The 25,199-nt window shown below is 41.3% G+C and overlaps 1 protein-coding gene across 2 annotated transcripts in view; it reads right to left on the bottom strand.

The window, feature by feature from the left end:
* Window positions 1-7,827: 7,827 nt before the first annotated feature.
* The window catches only part of LOC112250250 (ephrin-B1-like), an 80,945-nt gene continuing 63,573 nt past the window's right edge, over window positions 7,828-25,199 (bottom strand). For both annotated transcript variants that reach the window (XM_024420230.2, XM_024394301.2), the window contains exons 3-5: window positions 14,321-14,413; window positions 11,037-11,174; window positions 7,828-8,333 (exon numbers count right to left, since the gene is read on the bottom strand). In XM_024420230.2, the coding sequence (XP_024275998.1) occupies window positions 7,951-8,333; window positions 11,037-11,174; window positions 14,321-14,413 (614 nt within the window). In that variant the 3' untranslated portion in view covers window positions 7,828-7,950. The remainder of the gene's footprint in view (window positions 8,334-11,036; window positions 11,175-14,320; window positions 14,414-25,199) is intronic.

The following is a 25,199-nucleotide window of genomic DNA, read 5'->3' as shown; positions in this document are numbered from 1 at the left end:
GACCTTGATCTCACGAATGCAAGATAATGCATGGCCCTCCTGAGGGTGAACAGCCTTGGTTAGATTTTTATGAACACATAGATCTCTATATTATAACTCTCACATTTAAGTGATGGGTTGGGATAGGTGGAACCCTTTATCTAATGGGAAGTCTGCTGCCTTACTGGGTCACATGGCCCAGCACTGCTTTCTAGCTCTGCTGTTCTGTTCCAAGAGGAACAAATTAAAGTTGCAGGGGGGAGAGGAAAGTTTCCAAAGTTAGCAGCGTTAGCATTCACTTTTCTCTTGAAGGCGGTGCATGTATTGATTTTTTCCCTCCAGACAGTTTTCTTTCACTCCATGAAGCAAATATGGAAAAGTTTATTTTTTTAATATTCATGACAAGATATTTGCTGACAGTGGCACTTATGAAACTTTTTGAGAAGTCAAAGAAATATGTGCTGAATTTTCTTTCACAAACTGAGTGTCTGAAAGAGTTGAGGATGAAACATGTATTGGGGAGTGCCAGCAACATCTGTTTAAGAACCGATTCAATGCCTTATACAAACATTTAGCAAACCGTGTGAGAGACAGGATACTTCCAATTAATACCACCAAATACATGTGTTTGACTGAAATTCTGTTTGAAGTGACGACACCTAAGAGCTTGCTGTGGTTGTGTTTGAGATTAAAATGACCAGCAATATCTAAATAAATGATCGCTTTGAAGAGTTGAATTTCTATAAATTCTGGAGGACTTCAGGGAGCTAATAGGGATCACTACAACAACACATGATTTGTTCATTTGGATCAATCGCCAGTTTGGATGTCAAAAAGCCAGGATGTCAAACACCAGGATGACTCAGCAGCAGAGATATCCACAGTTAGAGCTCAACCTGCAAATACACATTTATTACAAGACCTCCTGCACTAACTCCAGCCATGAGAGCAACATTTGCTCATTAGATGTGTGCTGGGAGCTGAGGCTCGGAAAAAATGGATAGCATCAACGAAAAAGTTAATGGAGAAGAAATGTACAGTCGTGGCCAAAAGAATGACACAAAAGAATGACACAAATATTAATTTTCACAACGTCTGCTGCCTTAGTTTGTATGATAGCAATTTGCATATATTCCAGAATGTTATGAAGAGTGATCAGATTAATTGCAATTAATTGCAAAGTCCATCTGCCATGCAAATGAACTGAATCCCCCCCCAAAAACATTTCCACGGCATTTGAGCCCTGCCACAAAAGGACCAGCTGACATCATGTCAGTGATTCTCTCGTTAACACAGGTGTGAGTGTTGACGAGGACAAGGCTGGAGATCACTCTGTCATGCTGATTGAGATTGAATAACAGACTGGAAGCTTCAAAAGGAGGGTGGTGCTTGGAATCATTGTTCTTCCTCTGTCATCCATGGTTACCTTCAAGGAAACACGTGCCATCATCATTGCTTTGCACGAAAAGGGCTTCACAGCAAGGATATTGCTACCAGATTGCACCTAAATCAACCATTTATTGGATCATCAAGAACTTCAAGGAGAGCGGTTCAATTGTTGTGAAGCAGGATTCAGGGCGCCCAAGAAAGTCCAGCAAGCGCCTGGACCGTCTCCTAAAGTTGATTCAGCTGCGGGATCGGGGCACCACCAGTACAGAGATTGCTCGGGAATGGCAGCAGGCAGGTGTGAGTGCATTTGCACGCACAGTGAGGCGAAGACTTTTGGAGGATGGCCTGGTGTCAAGAAGGGCAGCAAAGAAGCCACTTCTCTCCAGGAAAAACATCAGGGACAGACTGATATTCTGCAAAAAGTACAGGGATTGGACAGCTGAGGACTGGGGTAAAGTAATTTTCTCTGATGAATCCCCTTTCCGATTGTTTGGGGCATCCGGAAAAAAGCTTGTCTGGAAAAGACAAGGTGAGCGCTACCATCAGTCCTGTGCCAACAGCAAAGCATCCTGATACCATTCATGTGTGGTGTTGCTTCTCAGCCAAGGGAGTGGGCTCACTCACAATTCTGCCTAAGAACACAGCCATGAATAAAGAATGGTACCAACACATCCTCCGAGAGCAACTTCTCCCAACTATCCAGGAACAGTTTGGTGACGAACAATGCCTTTTCCAGCATGATGGAGCACCTTGCCATAAGGCAAAAGTGATAACTAAGTGGCTCGGGGAACAAAACATAGATTTTTTTGGGTCCATGACCAGGAAACTCCCCAGACCTTAATCCCATTGAGAACTTGTGGTCAATCCTCAAGAGGTGGGTGGACAAACAAAAACCCACAAATTCTGACAAACTCCAAGCATTGATTATGCAAGAATGGGCTGCCATCAGTCAGGATGTGGCCCAGAAGTTAATTGACAGCATACCAGGGCGGATTGCAGAGGTCTTGAAAAAGAAGGGTCAACACTGCAAATATTGACTCTTTGCATCAACTTCATGTAATTGTCAATAAAAGCCTTTGACACTTATGAAATGCTTGTAATTATACTTCAGTATTCCATAGTAACATCTGACAAAAATATCTAAAGACACTGAAGCAGCAAACTTTGTGAAAATTAATATTTGTGTCATTCTCAAAACTTTTGGCCATGACTGTACACTAAAACACCCAGGTTTTTTTTCGCTCTCTCTCTCTAAATCAAACTACGAAGTTCCAAACTGCCTCTGGAAGCAACATCGGAACAAGAACTGTTTGTCGGGAGCTTCATAAAATGGGTTTCCATGGCCGAGCAGCCTAAGATCACCATGGTTGATCATGGTTCGGGCTAGGCCCCTTAGTTCCAGTGAAGGGAAATCTTAATGCTACAGCAGACAATGACATTCTAGACGGTTCTGTACTCCAAACTTTGTGGCAACAGTTTGGCAGAAGGCTCTTTCCTGTTTCAGAATGGCAATGACCCCGTGCATATAGCGGGGTCCATATAGAAATGGTTTGTCGAGATCGGTGTAGAAGAACTTGACTGGCCTGCACAGAGCCCTGACCTCAACCCCATCGAACACATTTAGGATGAATTGGAACACCAACTGTGAGCCAGGCCTAATCACCCAACCTCAGTGCCTGACCTCCTTAATGCTCTCGTGGCTGAATGGAAGTCCCCGCAGCAATGTTCCAACATCTAGTGAAAAGCTTTCCCAGAAGAAGCTGTGTATAGCAGCAAAGGGGGACCAACTCCATATTAATGTCCATGATTTTGGAATGAGATGTTCGACGAGCACTGTCCACATACTTTTGGTCATGTAGTGTAGCTATACCACCACATTTATTTTGTTCAGCTAAGAAATGTGGCAGTCAAGATATACACTCTGAATTGCTTTTCAATAAAACCCATATCAGTGCTGCCTTGCGTAAGACACATTCTACCGTGCATGGTTCAATGCACCATCTGCTTGCTATACATTTTGAAATAAAAGACACCAGATAAATTCCATAGGAAAAATTTATTTATCAATATGCAATATCAGGATTTCAAACTTGGCTCATGGAATTTCCATTCCATAGTAACTGGTTATGTTGAACATGGGTTGAAGCTGCGTGTGAATGAAAGGCGAAATATGAACGCGGAGCAGATACAAAAAACACAAATGCACTGGGATTGCATACATGTACATTGAAAATAATACTGTATCATGAACAGAAATAAAACAATGACAATAATGACACAGAGCAGGGAAAGTGAGCAACCAGTCAAACTGAACAAGCCAGTACTGTTTAAACTGTGATGAGCAGGAAAACCAAAACACTGTATTACTACTCTAATAACATGGAGCTGTATAAGTTCATGTACTGTACTTCCACTATCATGTCGCTAATCACTGCTCGAATATTTTCCTTTGTGAGCGGCCTGGCCACCACACACAGCACAGCAGAGTCTGGCTGAACTTGGCTGTGTGGCGGCTGATAGCTGAAGAAATGTCTGTGGCTTGAGCTGCTTTATCATTAAAGAGAGCCAGAGATAATATTGTGATAATCTGCAAAGGTCAAGAGAGCATCTCCATTTCACCTTGAGGGCTGACAAAGGAGTGAGATCGAGCCATGTATGCTGGCATTATTTATTTCCTAAAGTCGCAAGCTCAGCAGAGCTCCAAGCACGCAGCTCCCCCTTGGACTCTCACAACTAGAGATGGAATGACTGTATTTAGGGAAACTTGCCCAGAATAATATACTGCCAAAGAGATGCCCGGAATAATGTTCTTTTCATCTGAATATTTTAAATCAGCATGGGTTTATTTATTTACCTATGGAGTATGTTATTATACTCAGATGAATCTTGATCAAGCGATATTTAACTGGTTGCTGACCCTCCCCTGTTTTACGTTCACTAACAGTTCCATTGATTTCAAGGGGTGACTGTCACAGAGAAAATTGATTACATGTATAGTAGAGTGTCTAGCCCTTCTCTAGGTTCCCAATCCAGCACCCACAAACAAACAATCTGGGACAGCTAGAATGAAACTAAGGGGGGAATCTCTCATGCTGAATGTAAGTGGTGAACCATGATACGATGTTCTTCTCTCCTTGCAATGCCTGACACTTAAACACTGTCTCTAAGAGATGTGTCATCTATTATCGGTCTCTAAAAAAAAAATCTGGATTTATATGAAATGTATTTCCAAAAAGACATCTATTTACAAAATTCTGCATACAAAAAAAACAAATATGTTCATAAATGGGGCTCTATTAAATGTAACTTTTAAATTGAATTTTTTCACATATTTACATTATTTTAGGCCACTGAACTAACCAAACAATAATAAACAAGCAGTAAATGGATGTCACTTCTAGGACCACATGGTGTTTGTGGTAGTGTTAATTGAAGACCATACAGTGGTGTAGACATTATCCTTCCAACATTTTGACGATTATCATTGTATTCAACTATACCTTTACCCAATGACAAACCACACACAATAACCACACAATGTTTGTTCAATATCTGAAGAATTTGGATTCTGTTGGTCACCAGTTTGTCATTGACTTCATCTGAGTTTTTAAAAAAAAAATCACTTATTGAGTTGTGCCCTCGATAAAACTTAGTTACAGTATTGAACAAAATATGTTTAAAAAAATGTAATGCCAAATCATGATTACAGTCATTTTACATATGTTGTAAACCATGTATTTTTTCAATGTAGGTGTCAATGTACAAGACACTAGGAAGGCAATAGTACATTTTTTCTAGGCCCTTTTTAAGCCAAACAAATGTGAATGTATCAACATAAATCCAGACTGGGAAAAACTAAAATAAATGTTTTGTTATAAAAGAACAGGCAGTCTGCTATAGCCCTCAAAGCAAACAAATATGTCTGTGTACAGCACAGGAGGTTGGTGGCACCTTAAGAATCTGAAACAATGCCAACAAACTGGTCGCACATGTCCTGCTCTTGCTGCTATACTTCTTAATAACTTTAAATAATGTCAATGTTATCAGCATTAAAAATATGCCAGAATAACCTCTACTGTAAATACAGGACAGTATCTATCTTCTTTCACAATAAACACAGACAACTAAACAACGGGACAAACTTCAGAACATGGGGATAAGATATTGACACAGAAAATACTGTACGTGTAATGATTTGTGTTGAAAACTATTTGGTACCAGTGTAATCTTCCCTGGTCTTTGAGGTTGCCATGTGATAGGAATTGTAAGTCATTAGTTGTCCTCCTGAAGACACCAGAGATGTTTAAGCGCCACCCTGTTGCGGTGGTAATAACTCTTTAGGAATTAAAAAAGCCTTTTCATGAGCAGGAATAGTTTAAGATAAAAATGTTCTGTATTGCAATTACGTTTCTACAACACTTTGTAATGTAGAATCATTATTTACTTTAAGTGTCTACTCTGTGCCTCATCTGCGCTAAGTGATTTTGAAAGGTTTGGTTTTCCCACCATCGCACAGCTCAGGAGAATAGGGACTGGAGCTGGTTGCCAAACTCTTTCTATTATCATTTATTCTCCTGAAACTAGCTTTTATTGAGACGCACAACACACATGATTGACATTACCTGCACCCACTTCTCATTCTGAGCACATGACTGATCCAGGCACCATGTGTACAGTATGTGACTATGAATGAATTCAGACCCAAAAGAGAATGTGGAAAACAATAAAACCATCCTTAGTAACATCCCTATCCATTCCATTGTCTCCGGGTGCAGAACTAACACTACAAATGTCATACCATTCGGTGAACACCACTCATTCCCTCCAAAGCCATCCAATTCTTCTGAGAGCACGACCTTTAGGTGGGAGTGAAAGGTTTGATAACATCTTAATTGTGCCCACACTTTTTCTGCTCATACAAATCAGATCTTGTTATTATTTTTCACTGAAGGGAAAACTCAGGCCTAATTTAAGAGGAGCAAAACCCATTGAGGCTTCAGATACAGAAGTGACTTGTCAATTTGAAACAACCTTTGTTTTCTTTTATTTCAGTCATGATGGCCTCTCACCATGATTGAGTATGAGCTATTTGTTTTTTATTCATTTATATCCAGGGTGAGGCAACTTCGTTGCTCGTTTTTTCCCGCCACAGTTGCATAACTGACTTTGCCTGTTCAGACAAGCTTAGAGAAGTAGAAGAGGAGACACTTATTTCACACAAGTATGTCACCTAGATGTGTTTTTTAAAAATACAGTACCAGTCAAAAGTCTGGACACAACTACTCATTCAAGGGTTTTTCATAATTTTTAAAAAATGTTCTATATTGTAGAATAATAGTAAAGACATCAAAACTATGAAATAACACATATGGAATCATGTAGTAACCAACAGGACAATGACCTAAAACACCTCCAGGCTGTGTAAGGGCCATTTGACCAAGAAGGAGAGTGATGGAGTGCTGTATTAGATTACCTGTCCTGCACAACCACCCAACCTCAACCCAAGTGAGATGGTTTGGGATGAGTTGGACTGCAGAGTGAAGGAAAAGCAGCCAACAAGTGCTCAGCATATGTGGGAACTCCTTCAAGACTGTTGGAAAAGCATTCCAGGTGTAGCTGGTTGAGAGAATGCCAAGAGTGTGCAAAACTGTCATCAAGGCAAAGTGTGGCTACTTTGAAGAAAATATATTTTTATTTGTTTAACACTTTCTTGGTTACTACATGATTCCATATGTGTTATTTCATAGTTTTTATGTCTTCACTATTATCCTACAATTTTGAAAATAGTAAAAATTAAGAAAAACCCTGGGATGCGTAGGTGTGTCCAAACTTTTGACTGGTACTGTGTGTGTGTGAATATATATATATATATATATATATATATATATATATATATATATATATATATATATATATACATACACTGTATATATATATATATAAGAGAAAGAGTGGCAAAGTATCACTAAAGGACACATGAAAAATATTAATATTTACCATAATATTGTATGTATTAACTAGATATACAGTAGAAAATAAACAACGTTGAAGGAGCAGACATTGGTGAAGAGGGAGCTACTGTAGGTGACTGATAAAAAAGAATAGTGCAGGTAAAACATATTAAAGGGAAGTGTGTTATGCTATATCATCACACTGTGCCTTTTTCTGTCTCTGAGAAAACCATGGAGGCTTCATTACAGGAATGGAGCCCATGAGTGACAGCCCTATCGCGGGTCCTTTGTTTGTGTAGTATACCCTGTTTGGAACTTGTCTCCATTGTCAGAGCAAAGGCTTTTCTACTCCATAGGCTTGACCATCTTACAGTCCTCTCATACACACAGAATAGCAAAACTTGGGTGAATTCAATTTCTAGCAAGAAGCATGAAGAGAAGACGACACAAACCCTCCAAAACCTGCCCTTTGGCCTATCTTGAAACAAACAATTATTCAACTACCGTGTCCATGACGACCTGTTTTTTATTTCTGTTCTTGTGATGCTATTTTGAACATCAGATGGACAAGGTAGTAAAAGGTAGGCCAGAATTCTCCCCTACAAGCAAACATCCTAAAGATAGTCTTTGCTCAGACCTTGTAGTAGATGTTGGCTGGGCTCTGCGGGGGCATCTCCTGGACTATATAAACCGGATGGCCGTAGTCCCCGCTCACCTTCTCGTAATGGGGGCAGTAGTTGTTTTCTGTAGTCCGTAGAGGGATGATGATGTCACTGGGTTCTGAGCCAGCGTTCCCAGAGCACTTGGGGCTGGCCAGCGTGCTGAGTGACAGAGCGGTGGTCCGCTGCTGGGTGTGCTTGCGGTTCCTCTTCCTCAGCTTGATCAGCAGGACGATGAGGATGATGATGATCAGCAGGAAGATGACGCATCCCGCCCCGATGGCAGCAAACAGCGCTGGCTTGGAGGCAAAAATACCCTCTGCTGAGTTGGACTTGTTGTCCTGGTTCATGGTGTCTGTGGATGGAAAAATAAAGGAATCAGTTAGCAGCAGGGAATGAACAAGTGGTGGTCTGCTTGGCAGCCAAGTCAGACAAAGCTGTACTGTTGCTGATCAGGATAGAGGTGGAACCCTGCGAGGGTGCAAATGGGTTCTCAATGAGAAAAAGGCTTCTTCCATTATTTCTCTGAATTGACTGACTAGCTAGGGGCTTCCTGACTGTGTGGCCTTTGTGAGCGTGTGGGGGTGTCCGTTTTCCACAGATGATAGCTCATTTCTTCTTGGCATGCATCCTGAGAGCGAGTGGAGGATTAAACTGTGTATGTTTAGCCATATGTTATAACTCCACATGAGGGGGTAAAGGAAGAGAAACTGTTTAAACGTATATAACCGGCTGCGAGGGAAAAGAAAACAACACCAGTCCCTCTATTAGACACAGAGGATGAGGATTGAGTCCAATTAGAGTGGCATGCCTATTTCCTGTGTGGTCCTGAAGCCTCCCTCCCTCCCTATCCCTCCCTCCCTTCACTATGTATACTTCACTGCATCCCAGCGCTGCCTGCCTGGGAGCACAGCTTCCGCCGCTGTCTGCCTGCCTGCCCAACGCTGCTGCTGCACTGTCAAATCAGAGGCTGCTAGCTGCATTTACACTGGGGGTAGAGGAATGGATTCCACAGTGATCCCAAACATAACCAAATCACCACTAGAATTATTCCCAGCTCTTATTATTTTCTTTCATTTTGCAAGGTAAGACGGCCCTGATGAAAGGGGAAGAAAATCCCATTTCAAAGTTGACAGATGGAAAACAGTCGACTATTGATCGTACACGAGACCATAGAGCCAAATGTGTGTTGAAGGCAATGGAGCTGATCAGTGTCTGTCAGTCCCCACTGCTTTTATTTTCCAGCATGTCGAGTGAACAGAAGACTAGTTTGTGAACAAAAGACTAGTTCGTTCTCGCTCATATTAATGAAGTCAAGACCACCTGCCGGTTAATGAGCATGAGGACGTTATCGTGACATGGAACATTAGCTTTCCTCAAGATCGTCTGAACGATTCTAAGACACTAGAATTATTCAAATGACTTCTGGGTGAACTCATTTTCACATTTGCACCTAACTGTAGACCCATGCCAACACTTCAGAATGTTCTGAATAATTTATAGAAATCTATTCTGGCCATCTCTCTACCCAGTTTAATTTAGATGCTGAGCATGAATGACTGTGAGTGTTATTATAATGTGCTTTCCTCACACTCTGCTGAGACCTTAATGGCTCAGGAAAAAAATGTGCATACAAATTAAAACGAGGTATTACCTCTTTGTATTACAGAGGCAAAACAACATTTGATCTTTCCACTGAATGAATGATAGGCAGAAGGAAGCAGCTTGATAAAAGCCTTTTTCTGCCATAATAAGCAGATACAGATAGTACCTGTGCTCCTCTGTCAAAGCTTCAACACCACAAAGGCAAAGCATTGTACCGGATATCTCAGTATATTTTCACTTTAGTGCAGAGGGATAAACCTCCCAACAGTATCTCTGACTGTTTAAATGCTGAAGTATTTGTAAATTGAAACGTATCATTTTGCTCCTGCTGGCAGCTCTGACAATAATCCCATGCATTTATTTTGTCTGTTGTCCTGATTGGCTTTGGATCAGTTGTGCCCATTTAGCCGCCGTTCAGCGTTCAGCTGTGCAGACAGGCATGATAAACTGTGCACCTGTATTACATTCCTCTTCACCTGTGGTATGAGAGAAGTCAGACGCAAAAGGTTGTTAGGCGGAGCTCTCATGTGCAGGTAAAGGAATAGGACAGAAACAAAAGTTCAAAGTAACACACCAAGAAAGATGACTGTCAAACCTTCACATTGAAAGAAAACCCCACTGTGGGAGACTTGGCAGCTCTCCAGGATGAGAGGGAAAGCCATTTTGTTTGTCCTGTAGCAGAGCCAGAACTCTAGGGCCCAAATGACTTTCTAAACCTATGTAAACTTTAGCATTTTCTGCCTCCCTGTGAAAAAATACCATTCTGGTGACTGAAACCCAAGCAAAACAAACACAAATTGCTATATCTAATGTGCAGAAACCCTGCTGATGGATTTAATAGTCTCTGATAATTTTATCATCTGCGGCTAGATCTCAGCCGAGCAGATATGGTTTTAATTTTTCATTACCATACTTGAACACTGTGTCTATCTATCCAAATTACTACTCAGCATAATTAAAAAAGTAGATTAGTGTAGCTTTCTCAAACCAAAATGGAAAAATATAATACTTTTGTGCCTGTGTTTGTGCATGCATGCGAAACAGAGGATGCTGGTGGGTGGAGCTATAGCAGGACAGGCTTATTGTAATAGCTTGAATGGAATAAATGGAGCGGAGTCACACATGTGGTTCCCATACGTTTGATGTGTTTGTTAGTGTGCCCTTATTAGTTTCCAGTCTTTACAATGAGCCAATCCTCCTATAGCTCCTCCCACCAGCCTCCCCTGGGCTGAGAGAATATGTGTGTGGCAGACGTGGGGAAGCATTGTACTTAGAACATGCAGTTACAAATGGTTTCACAATGTGGGATACAGTATTGGAAGTAAAACCATGACCTTTTGGCATTGAAGGTTACAGTCCAATCCACTGATAATGAGGACTAGAACACAAAACAGGGAAACAGGGCTCATACTGAGACAAATATTCCTTTTCCCACAAGTTTGAGCATCCTCACCTTTGTTGCCTGGCTCCACAGCCCCACCACTGCCCCCCTTTTTCTTATATGGGCTGGTGGTTGTCTCCTTCACAGTGTTGTCCTGGTCTTGGCTTGGCTTGTCTGTTATAACTGGGTCCGGTACAACTGTGTTTGGGTCTGCAATTTAGATGAAGAAAGTCAACAAAGTTAGATTCTAATGTGAATATTGTAAATTCTGTTGCTCTTTTTATAATTTTCCATTAAAGATTTGAAAATGGAGTTTGGAATGGGAGCCATATTTATCAGTTCCTTTGAACTCAATTTCTTCAAAGTAGTCGATGGCACACTTTTCAATTTAAAAACGGACAAGTCATGATGTCATATTTTGAGACATGCATGACAGTATCTGCTATACCTTGCCATATAAAGCTATAAGAAATTATGTAACTTGTCTCCTGACAAAAATGCATTTGTCACTTTTTTCATGGTTCCCCTGAGTCTCATCGATGCCATGCAGAAGTCTACGGGGATACACTGGCATTAAGGGAGATTTCATTGACTGGAATATTATTGAAGTGTGCATATGAGTTTTACTGCCCCTCCTTCCAAGAGAACTTAGAGATCTTGGAATTATTTTCCTGTAATAGTTTATAGAAAATATTCTAAATGTCCAATTGTTCTATTTTTAGAATTGCATTTTAAGAGCGCTAATGGAGGTGTTTTCTCTTTGGTTATTAACACAGTATTTATAAAGGCATAGCTACAGATATTGATTTATTTAAACCAGCACATTTTGCTGCTACAGTGTGCTATGTATAACCTAAACTGCACCCTCAGTTTGTCTGTTTGATTACAGTTAAGAGAACTATTGTTCCAGGCGCATTGGTGGTGTGCTGTCTGCTACTGCTGAGTGCTAGTTTCTAATGTGCAACACAACAAATGGATATGTCAACAACCACTAAAGAATCTCCATCCCAAAGACAATATCACACATTTTAACATGACAGCTTGTTTTATAAAGACATTACACACCCCATACTAATATAAATGTGACCAATTCACCTGAGTTTCAAACATCGACAGGCCTGGCTCTTTCTCATTATACTAACATTTTGAAAGCTTTGTCTGCAGATAAGAGAGAGTCCATCAAAGCCATCAGCCTCCCTTTAAACTACCCAGCATACGGTACCATACAATCTCATTTCATGGGTGAATAGTCATCTTATAATTGCATAAAATTCAATGTTCATATACAAATCAATAAATTAAATCTCATAGTGTGCAGTAATACAAGAGTGACTCAGTATGAGGAAGTGTATCAGCAGATTAACAGTCTGCTATATATCCAGATATTGGTCATATGATCGTCTCCAATCATTGCCATTTATGTTAACAAAGGCATTTTGTTAGAGATAAAGTTCTCTCCATGAAAAATATAGGAATTACTTTTTTTTTTTATTTTTACAAACGGGTTTATAGCTTACTGTATGTATCCTCTTCTGATAATATAAAATTTGTTCATGTTGCTTTGTGTGTTGTTAACAATCATACTTTAGTGACCGTTGCCCTGGATGAGTCAGTGTATTAAAAGCAAAGAGACGATACTGTTTCTTCCTTACTTTATTGTATGTAAACCGTTTCTCTGTGTCTACAATATTTGTGGCAACAGAGTTGCTATGACTCAGTGGCTGAAAATAGGACCCAATCCTTCAGCAAACACGCAGATGAATGTACTATGACCTAGGGTCGGTAACGTCATTGCTCCAAATCCTAAAGAAATGAACCGTTGCATTCCAATCGTAACTACCTGCACAAGACAGCACAGTTAATGACATATATAATCTTTTTACTGTTTCCTAGCTTCTAACATAATGGGCATCTTGTGCATTAAACACAGATTTACGCAAACAAGTCTTGAGAAAGACAAAAGGAATGTCAAGCCAACTATGATAATTATTATCTAAGGTCAGCTATACAAATAATCCCTATCTGTAGAATAAGAGTCTTATCGGCAGACCCTCCCTTTGTGGTTTGTTTGTTTTGGATGTGTGGACGCTGACTAGGGCAGTGATTAAGACTGACCCTGCCACTCCTAGCATGACGGCAGGCCAAGCAAAGGTCTCTTTAGAGACCTAGCTACACTCTTCGAAAGGATCTAAAAGGGTTCTTCGGCTGTCCCCATAGCAGAACCCTTTTAAAGAACCCTTTCCAAGTTGAACTATTTTGGGTTCCATGAAGAACCCTTTCCACAGAGGGTTCTACATGGAGCCAAAAAGGGTTCTCCTATGGGGACAGCCTAATAACCCTTTTGGAGCCCTGTGTAGATGAGTGGGCCAATATATCAGTGAGGATTTAAGGAGAGGGAGAGTGCATGTGCTGACTGATGCACATATATGGAGAACCTGGGTTTTTCCAGTGGTCTCATCTGTTCCACGCGGCTGATGGTGCGTGTGGTAAACGTCTTTATTCCTTCATCACATTGATTTGTGTTGAATTGGTTTGTGTTGGCCTCGTAATCCACTGTCAGCATGATTATGTATTGAGACAAATGCGTATACATGTTGCACAGTGTTATTTCTAAAAGCTAGTGGGGACATGCCATGGTAGATTAGACAGCCCACACCACACCAGTGTAGAATGCCTGGAAACTCTTGCCCCACTTATCTCAATACATTGACATTATGTTAAGGCTGCTGCCTCATTTGGAAAACAATGTCAACACTTATTTGAATTTGTGACACTGTGAGAGACAAAGTTCAAATTTAAGAGTGACAGTGTGTGAGAAACCTGGGCCCTTCAGGCAAAGCAATCTCATTCATGTTAGACCAACTGACGGTCTAAGTTATAGGACAACAGGTAGTCCATAACATGCTCTATGGAATGTCCTCTATGTTTTCCACAGCTTTAATTTGTCATTGTGTGAGTGAGGTCTTTTGGTATGTGTGAGAAAGTGTTTCAGTGTGTCCATCTGTATTTGCACAATAGCTTTTCTTTGTTTCATCTTTCCCTTCTCAAAAAAGAAAAGTAAAGAATGGAGTGAAATGTGATGTCTGAGGCCCTTACTTTATGAGCGATGAAGTCACTGGGCGACTCTCCACACACTGTGAGCAGCGGAGTATCCCACTGTAAAACCCCACGCCCGGGGTGTCTGGCTTTATGAACAATAGCTCATGAAACGCTCCCCTTGCACTGCAGTCATGACAGTCCCCATACAAAGCTTTCATTATCACTCATCCATACTTATATCCTGCCTGGCTCTATTGTGACTGCCTTTTACTACTTTTCTGGCATTCCTGCCAGCCCGCATCGAGATGCTTACTTACCCTGGCCCACTTTCATGACGATCTTCATGGAGAGGGTGTTGCAGACCCCTCCTTCCCTGTTCTCTAGACCTTCCAGGGTCCCATTCGACGTGGCTGTGATGAGACAGGAAACAGTGTTGGAACATAAATAATAATTACAGCCACTCAGAATGAATGTATGGCTTGATTGTTCATTCATGAAGAGAAAATATATTTGCTTCATAAGATACAATCTAACCACTTGCGCTGAGAAAACACTTTTTTACATCAAGCTGTATATATTGCTTACAACAGGTTCATTTTCTAAACCGCACACCGGTAATGTCCGCTCAGGCTGTGGCACCATATAAAAACAAGGCTCTATTATTTTTGAAGGTGCTGCTTATATCTGTACATAGGGAAGGAAATGGATGATGAAAAGTGGTGTCTCCTCCTACTAAGACATGGCTGTGATAGTAATCTGATCCCAAGGGAATGTGGTGGCTTTCAAAACACTGCTGAAATCATACATGTGGAGAGAGGGAGGTGTGCACAGTGCACAGTCCAAAAATGTATATGTGGTAATCACTTTTACCCACCTCCTCCTCTATCTCTCCCCCTCCTCTTTAAAACAGGTTTTTGTTCTTTCATTTTTGCTGAAGCAATGTACCAAACATTTGGCAAGGCATGTTATGCCAGAAGCAATTATCGCAAGCTGCAAATGCCAGGGGCTTAGCTTTCTCTTTCGGCATGTCCTGTAATTAGAGACTGGGTGGCACAATGGCCTGCAGCCCTTATCTCTGAGGGGCTTTCCTTCAAATCAATATCCACTGAGGGGAGCTGAGGAGGCCGGGGGACAGGGGAGGCCAATAGGATCTCTGTCGCCCTGTGTTGCTTCTGTCAGCTTCGCTTCCCAAGGACTTAAGTCACAGAAACGGGGCGCAATTGGCACTCTCTATTCTAAGTTGGGACAGAAAAGACCAAGGAGTGTGAATATGGATCGGGTTCTCAATAATGCTTTCAGCCCATATATACGAGGAGGTGGTTTCCATGCCAGTGAAAGCTGGGGCCCGCCCTGCCCTGTGTGATTCTTTTCAGACCTGCTCCGTGGGTATTTTTACCTCCAGAAACCTCCGCTTTTTTCTCCATCTGCTCCATTCTCCCCCTCACATGGCACTAAAGGGACGGCCACCTTATTAGCTGGTCCAGATTCCTCTCTCATTAAGAGTCATGAATGAGTTGCCATGTAGGAGAGTGTTTGACTAATAAGGTCCCTCTCCAGGAGAATCAAAGCCCCTCTCAGTGGAGCCCAGGCACAATGGCGGTGGGCCGGTGAGAATGGGGCATGTGGCGCTGCTCCAGCAGAGGTATCCCACCACACCACTGGCTCAAATCACCAACTGCTCAACAACACAGAATGGGAGGCCTGTGAACCTGATTTCACTCTTTCTTTCCCACATTTTGTTTTTTCATTCTTCAAGGATGCAATTAGAAGACAGAGGACACACAAAACCAGGCTCATGACAAACATTTTGGATTAGCAATTTCTTCTTATGGAGCAGCCAGATAGAATAACATGAGAATTTGAATTATTTTGTTTTACAGGCAAAGCTTAAAGGAGCTTATATTGATGACATTTCACTAACGACACTCTGCATATACTGACAGCCGTACAGTATGGCCAATCAAGAGACATTATAATGGAAAGGGATTCATTAAGTTAAGGAGCTTGAGAAGTACAGCGAAAAGACAATCTCATTGACTATTGGCCAATGCAGGGAATAAACGTGGAACCTAGCCTCGTCTACCTACAAGCCGCGACCTTAGCTGATTACATTACCTGACTGTCTCATTCACATTGCATGCTATATCATGCAGGGTACTTTCTGTAACTCTTTTACTACTACTACTACCACCAAATGAGACTTCTTTGTCAGTCGAGAGAGGCTCCAGCAAACTAATGTTGGGTTTAAATAAAAGTGACAAGCTAACCTTGAACAGTTTGATGGAGCAAGAGAAGCAAAACCCTAGACACAATTCATTAGTATTTTCTGATTGCATTAACCACCAAATAGACTTACCATGTTTCTCAAAAACCAACTGTCTCATACATCCCATATCTGTCCTATAACCCCTCATTTGACAGATGCCTTTTTAAACTTTGTCGTTGAAAAAGTGAGCTTGTCTTATTAGGTTTTGAGCACTCATGAAATGAGAACGGATGTGAGAAAAACATGAGCAATCGATAGCTTACAGCACTTAACCCCAAGAACAAATTGCGTTACAAAAAAAATTGAACGGATCCTTAACGCTCTGTTAGTGGAAAGTTGAGGCAGTGAGTGGGAGAAAGCCCCGCTGCCGTGAATGATGTCACAACTATTAAGATGCATGGGCCTGGGAGAGGTGCCAGGCTCCGACCGAGTCGTCATGCACAATGTGAGCATGCCACCGTGCCCGCGAGAAGCAGGGCAGAGATACAGACAACTATCCAACAAGGCCTCCAATTATAGGCCACTATGTTGCCCATCAGAGAAACACTTAGATTCCAGGACAGGAAATCACGGCATCACTGAGAAAGGATAAAGGAATCTTATAACATGCATTGCAGTTGTCTGTTATTATTGTAAACACTGTATAATTGTTTGTCACTGCAATGAGTAAACTCATAGTTGGTTCCAGGACTGTCAAGGCCAACCTTTGAACTGGGAAAACATCATTTAACACAGGATATGAAGCAGGGTCATCAGCAGTCCCATCTCTTCCACAGCTGCTGAAACTGACTTCTGTTTTCAAGGGAACTGGGGGTCACATTTCACAACTCATGGGGCTCTGAGATGTTGGAAAGATATCTTTACCTTGCAACAACACTAGTCTCTATCATTCAACTTCAACAAAGCTACTGCACTCGTTCCATGAAACGGAGTCTGGAAAATAGGTATTCCAATGTAAAAGTCTGAAATAATAGTCAACTCTAGAAAAATTCAAGGACAATACTCAAACTATTCCGTCTGGGGGGTACTAGGAAATGGTCTTTTTTTTTGTCCCCAACTGTACTGTAGTGTACCAAAAACATCTGGAGGACATCTTGAGATTTGAACACAGCAGATTAGTTTAGGGACTGGGGATACATTTTGCATGACAGCCTGTATCGACAAAAAGTTCCCTTCTTACCCAATAGATCAGTGATTTATGTTGATAAAAAACACCTTTCGGGAAAGGGGGATACCTAGTAATTTGTACAACTGAATGCCTTCAACTTGAAATGTGTATTCTGCATTTAACCCAACCCCTCTGAATCAGAGAGGTGTTATATGTAAGATTACCACCTCAAATTATCAGGGCAAATGTTTGTTTATTTCTAAAGAATGTGGACCATATAGTGCATAGTCCAGGTCTGAGAATTCTAACTTGTTCAATTCTAGGTATGTTTATAAGACTGAGATGGGACCCTTTGTTAATATACGGTGCTCAAAATATAAATGACTTACTGTATAGCTACCAATTATAAAAATCCCCTTGAGAAAGTGGAGCCTTTCTGTTTGAATCATAGCATGGTTGTTTGGAGCCTTACCACTGGGGGTAGGGAGCCAACAGACATTAGCACATAATTCATTTGGCAAGAATAAGCTCTATATGCTATAGTGTGTGGCTCTGAGGGAGGCTTCTCTGAGGGAGGCTTCATGACTAAAATAAATCTTGTGCCATTCTAGGTTTCTTCCTTTAGCACCTCTAATTAACTCCAACATGGTTCCTCTTGATTATGGTTTCTTTCTTTGCTCCAAGGACAAATAGCATTGGTCTCGCAGGCCATCATACTTGTATGCAACTGCAACAGCACAGATACTGTGCTGCTTGTTTAAACATAAGCCAATCTGAAGGGAGTCTTATTCACTCATTGTAAGACATTGTGGGTGAGGATATGAAGCAAAACAGTTTGTTTTACAATTGACATTCTCTGTGGTTTGTCCTCATTTAGCTGACAAAACAAAATGCAGACAGTATTTCCAAACTTAACTGTCATTTCAGTTTGTAGGACGCTATGGATGTTCCTCTGAGTGCAGCCAATACCACATCCCCACACACTCACCAATGCACACCATGTTTAGAAGCAAACACGATTTGTCCCAAAAATTCTTCTCTGTACTTAGATGAAATGACAAAGACATTCTCCAAAAACAAAAGACCAAGCGCATTCAATTTTAATTAATGTGCTCTGCAGCATGCTTCTGTAGAATGCGTAGACAATACCTTGTACACAGTCCTGTGCATGTGTTCACTGAGCAATAGCATGTACTTATGCATGCATGACTCAACATCTGACATACAAGGACCCTCTGTACTGTAATTAAACATGAGCAAAATCTATACTGTATACTCATTATTCATTTTTCAATTATATTTTTATTACATATTGATTTAGCAGTATTACAGAACTTGCCAGTGTACACTACATCAGGCCCATAATGTTAATGTCACGGCTTCTGTATTCTTTCCCTGTAACTCACTGTAACTCCTAGTGGCATCTTTGCCCCAAACACCATCTGACATGTCTGAGCTTTGCCCCGTCTGACAAAAACTCATGTAATCTGTTTCAGTGGAGACAGAACCTTCACTGACGCGCCACTTTAAAACCTTGGGACAAATGGTAAGAAAAAGGCACAGAGAAAACCACGCAAAGCACCTTTAAAAGGCCTTGATGAGTGATAGGCTTAGCGGGATAGAAAGGGTTGTTGTAAACTCAACTCCCAGATGAGCACTGATAACTGTGTTTCAAGGACTATGCCAGGTAGCCACCCTGACAGAAACTGGAGTGGGATTCAGCATTCTGAGACAAGGCCACAGCTACTCTCTGACCCACATCATTTAGACACACTGGGGACACTGGAAACATTGCAGCTAGCTATTCTGTCCATAATAGAAGGACATTATAAAAGTCTTGAAAAGTAAGAAACTGTGGTATGTTAGACAGTTTAAAATTATATTTTGACAATGTCAATCGCTTGTGAAATAGAGAACATTTTGGACTCACTATCTTTAGCGAGAAACTGGGTTTGGTCTGTGTTTATGGTCAGTAAGATAATAAGATGCAAAATATTTGGGTTAGGAATAGAAGCAGTTGTTTTAGGGATTCAAGGGAGAGTGGCTAAGTCCCAAGGCTGCCCCATCAGATCAGGCACAGTTGACCTGCCTGCTGACAAATTAAGCTGAGGGTCTGGAGTGGATATTTCAGCGCTGCTGCAAGATTACAGCACACTCAGCTCCACCAATGATATTAAGAACAACCTTTAAATCCCGGGGGCCAGCTGCACCATGGGAGCTAAGAGTCCCAGAACAGAGAGGGGGAACTCAGCCCAGCCGCCACCACTGTCTCCCACCTACCCACCTCACATCAGAATGAGACCACAGGCTCACTACACGACATCAGAACCAAAGCAGGACTTTGACGAAAATGAAGGGAAACACATTTTTTATTTTTCTCCCACTGAACCTGTCAGCTCTGTGAGTGTCTCTGTGGATGCTAGGGTGGATGCCAACTCACAACATTGCGATTACGAAAATTGATTGCTCCTACAGACAGTGAGTCACGTGGCCGTGGCTTGATATATAAAGCAGGCAGACAGGCATCGAGGCATTCCGTTACTGTTCGATTGAACATTAGAATGGGCAAAACAAGTGACCCAAGTCTTTGAGAGTGGTATGACCGTCTGTGCCAGGCACGCCGGATCCACTATTTCAGAAATGGCCGGCCTCCTGGGCTTTTCACGCACAACAGTGTCTAGGGTTTACCGAGAATGGTGCGACAAACAAAAAAGCGGCAGTCCAGTCAGTGGCAGTCCTGTGGGTGATAAAAGCTCATTGATGAGAGGTCGAAGGAGAACGGCAAGAATCGTACAAACTGCCACAAACTGACAAATAATGGTGCTGTACAACAGTGGTGTGCAGAATGGCACCTCGCAACGCACAACTCCTCGATCCTTGTCACGGATGGGCTATCGCAGCAGACGGTTCCACTCCTATCAGCTAAAAGAAGAGGCTTCAGTGGGCAACGCAATCACCAACACTGGACAATTGAGGAGTGGAAAAACATTGTCTGGAACATAACAGTGAGTTCAGTTTACTTGAGTGGCCTCCACAGTCCCCAGACCTCAACCAAATAGAGCATCTTTGGGATGAGATGGAACAGGCTGTTCGCAAAATGAATATACCGCCGTCTAATCTGCAGCAACTGCATGATGCCATTGCGTCAGCATGGACTAATATCCCTGTGGAACATTTCTGACACCTTGTAGAGTGCCCCAAATAATTCAGGATGTTCTGGAGGCAAAGAGGGTGGTCCGACCCAGTACTATATGGGTGTACCTAATAAACGGTCCAGTGGGCACCTGAGAGGTTGCCTGTGGTTGAACAGACAATTAAATGTGGGTTATGAGTGGAGACACGTGCTCAATATTTACAAAACAGGGTTCTGTATTTCTACAACAAGATTCTGTAAACACTCCAGGGTGTAGCAATAATGAAAAGCCCTCAGATGTGTGTTTTTACATTTTGACAGCAGTCAAATGTAAATTGAAAAGTCAACATTTAATTCCGTTCCATATGACTTCATTAATGTATTGGGTTGGTTGCCTGAGCTTGACAGGGACCAGTAAATGACCAGTTTTACCCAAATCCCCAGTTTAATGGGCATAACTGTAATTATACACAGAGCACAGATCAAAGCTGTAACCCATGTTTAAAGATGATGCACAGGCACAGTAATTGTTTGTCTTTGGGGAAGCGGCGTTTCTGACAGAAATAGTGAGTTGAAAAGACCCCAGTCGACTCGTTCTGGGTCACTCCCTACCACTGTTCACAGAAACCTAAACTCTGGTGCCGCAGAGTGACAGAGGAGACGATGTCTGGAAGGCTCTGCCGGGATCTTCCTGCAAGCTGGGAGTATCTGATTTCACTCGAAGGAAACTACAGAGATAATATACAATCCTTCAATAGACACCAGAAGGGTTTTATTGGGAAACTACTGAGCTCAGGAAACAAACAACATTTGATATGCTGAATACCACTTACAAAGAATCTTTATTCTCAAGGTCATGCTAAAAGAGGGATTAACGAAGAATACAATAGTTGAGAGGGGATGTCATTTTTTATTCTTGTTCAAACTGATTCACGTAGAGTGGGATCAAATAGAATAGGATCAAAAGAGTTTCAGAAAGCAATTCAAACAGAAAGCTTGACTTGAAGAGGACGTAATGGTGACATGTTTATTTAAACTATTATTTTCTGTGCACATATTTTTCTTTATGCTACATACTTTCAATGAAATCCCTCAAATTAAAAATGAAACAACCGGTTTTCAGATTTTTTTTTAAGGGGGCAGAATTTAGGTATGCACAAGTACCCCTAGACAGTCAAATCATAAGAGTTCATTCAACTCCTATGGATTCAAAAGTAACAGTATTTTGGGGTTTATATTGTCCCACCCCCATTTTGCTAAATCCCCTCTGGTCATGGTGTTGATCTTTTTTTCTTATTTTTAACAACACTAAATGGAGTAAATATTCAACTCTCAGAGAGTTGCTCAAAATGAACTTAAATTACAATTTTACTCTCCTCAGTATTATTTTTAATCAACTCCCTTGCTATGTTACATTTGCCTGTGTTAACAATCAACTACAGCATAGTACATTTTTATTTCAGTTTACCTCCTTTAAGGGTGTAAAGGGTGTATAAGCGTGTAATTCTGATAGAAAAAAATGTACGTGTCACATTATGGTGGTTTGCAAAGTGATATCCAATCTCTGTTGGAAGCCAACTTGCTGGAAGAAATCCATCACTTTTACATCACACAGAAAATATCATACATGAAGACTACCTACACCCTTCAAACTCAACTCTGGACCTCGAAGCGAGTTCCACAGAATTTTTTATTGTTTGCCTCTAATCGGGGACCTATTTAGACCTGGGACATCAGGTGTGTGCAATTCATTATCAGGTAGAACAGAAAACCAGCATGCTCCAGACCTTGTAGGGTAAGAGTTGAGTACCCCTGACCAACACCATGTAAACTGGAACAACTATCTCACTAACTAACAGTTGCAATTAATCCAACCACTTACAGATTGGATTAGTTTAGAAAAATGTGTGTTTCTTATCTTTGTGTAGCAATAGATAAAAACAATAAAATGTAAATGCAAAAACACAGATATTGAAACAAACAATTTGAAAAATCAACCTGCAACAGAGAATGCTGGGAAATATGACAAGGCCCCTCCCACATATGTGGATAACTCAATAGATTTAACTGTCTCTGGTTACTCTTAATGGAGTTAAATGTACTCTGTCCCAATGAACCATAATTTATCAACATTAGGGAGCGTATCACTCCCTTGAGGGTTAAGATGATTCCCAGTAGAGTCAATTTAACCCACATTTCTTAACACTGATTTCAACTATCCTTGATTTACTTGATTTTATTTCTTTTCCTGTAGAAATCTTGGTGTAAAGGTGGAAATTGCACATTACGAAAATGGTGTAGCCTCACATATAGCTTTTCTTCCAGAAGAGACGCTTGCCAGCATTCGGGGTAGCCTAGTGGTTAGAGCGTTGGACTAGTAACTGGAATGTTGCAAGTTCAAATCCCGAGCTGTTGTTCTGCCCCTGAACAGGCAGTTAACCCACTGTTCCTAGGCTGTCATTGAAAATAAGAATTTGTTCTTAACTGACTTGCCTTGTTAAATAAAGGTAAACATTTTTTTTTTAAAGAACACTGGAACTGAACTGCTTTAATGTCCATCCATTCTCCCTCCCATAGGCAGATGTGATATTTAGTATACTGCCAGTTGGATTTTATACTCTCTGAACTCTTTTTTTCATGGGGACAACTGACATTTTTCACCCCCCATCCTATATACAGCATGATGGTAGCGCCATCCTGTGATCATACAGCAGTTCATCTTTAGTACCATAAGGGGTGATACAAACATAAAAAGGATCCAGATTATTGTAGCTTTATCATAGACCTATATTGCTTGGTACTAACTCAAACCCCTACAGTACTTCATCACAATCACACACAAACACACACACACACATTATCCACCGATATATAGGTTCTTCAAACGTTTGAGTCCTCCCTCCTTGTCTCCAGCTACTGTGCTGCAGAGTGTTTGTAATTCGATTTGAACTCTGGCAAATTGTTTGATGGGAAACACAAAAAAGTAATGCGGTCCTGCACCCGGCAGGAGGTTCATTGAACCAATATACTCCACAAATTTTCATAGACAGCAGGCGGGGGAGGGGGGGACAGTACAGGTGCATCAAAGCTGGGACCGCGAGACTGAAAAACAGCTTCAATCTCCAGGCCATCAGACTGTTAAATAGTCACCACTAGCTGGCCTCTGCCCAGTACCCTGCCCTGAAATTGAGTCACTCTCACAAGCCACCTACCACCCTGTACTCAACCCTGCACCTTAGAGACTGCTGCCCTTTGTACATAGTTATTGAACACTGGTCACTTTGACAATGTTTACATACTGTTTTACACAATTTATGTATACATTATGTATTCTAGTCAAGGCTCACCCTATATAACTACTGCTGTTCACACCTTTTCTATTCATACACTGTCCATAAATGTCTATACACACCATCATATACAGTTGAAATCGGAAGTTTACATACACTTCTGTTGGAGTCATTAAAACTTGTTTTTCAACCACTCCACAAATTTCTTGATAACAAACTATAGTTTTGGCAAGTCGTTTAGGACATTTACGTAATTTTCCCAACAGTTGTTCACACACTAAGTTGACTGAGCTTGGAAAATTACAGAAAATGATGTCATGGCTTTAGAAGCTTCTGATAGGCTAATTGATATAATTTGAGTCAATTGGAGGTGTACCTGTGGATGTATTTCAAGACCTACCTTCAAAATCAGTGCCTCTTTGCTTGACATCAAGGGAAAATCAAAAGAAATCAGCCAAGACCTCAGAAAAAAAATTGTAGACCTCCACAAGTCTGGTTCATCCTTGGGAGCAATTTCCAAATGCCTGAAGGTACCACGTTCAACTGTACAAACAATAGTATGCAAGTATAAACACCATGGGATCATGCAGCCGCCATGCCACTCAGGAAGGAGACTTGTTCTGTCTCCTAGAGATGAACGTACTTTGGTGCAAAAAATGAAAATCAATCCCAGAACAACAGCAAAGGACCTTGTGAAAATGCTGGAGGAAACAGGTACAAAAGTATCTATATCCACAGTAAAACAAGTCCTATATCGACACCTGAAAGGCCGCTCAGCAAGGAAGAAGCCACTGCTCCAAAACCGCCATAAAAAAGCCAGACTATGGTTTGCAACTGCACATGGGGACAAAGATGGTACTTTTTGGAGAAATGTCCTCTGGTCTGATGAAACAAAAATAGAACTGTTTGGTCATAATGACCATCGTTAAGGAAAAAGGGGGATGCTTGCAAGCCGAAGAACACCATCCCAACCGTGAAGCACAGGGATGGCAGCATCCTGTTGTGGGGGTGCTTGCCGCAGGAAGGACTGGTGCACTTCACAAAATAGATGGCATCATGAGGAGGAAAGTTATGTGGATATATTAAAACAACAGCTCAAGACATCAGTCAGAAAGTTAAAGCTTGGTCGCAAATGGGTCTTCCAAATGGACAATGACCCCAAGCATACTTCCATCGTTGTGGCAAAATGACCTAAGGACAACAAAGTCAAGGTATTGGAATGGCCATCTCAAAGCCCTGACCTCAATCCTATAGAAAATTTGTGGGCATAACTGAAAAAGCGTGTGCGAGAAAGGAGGCCTACAAACCTGACTCAGTTACACCAGCTCTGTCAGGAGGATTAGGCCAAAATTCACCTTTATGGGAAGCTTTGTGGGAAGCTTGTGGAAGGCTAACCGAA

Source organism: Oncorhynchus tshawytscha, linkage group LG30, assembly GCF_018296145.1.
Source record: "Oncorhynchus tshawytscha isolate Ot180627B linkage group LG30, Otsh_v2.0, whole genome shotgun sequence".
NCBI lineage: Eukaryota > Metazoa > Chordata > Actinopteri > Salmoniformes > Salmonidae > Oncorhynchus > Oncorhynchus tshawytscha.
This window is presented reverse-complemented; position numbering and strand designations above follow the sequence as displayed.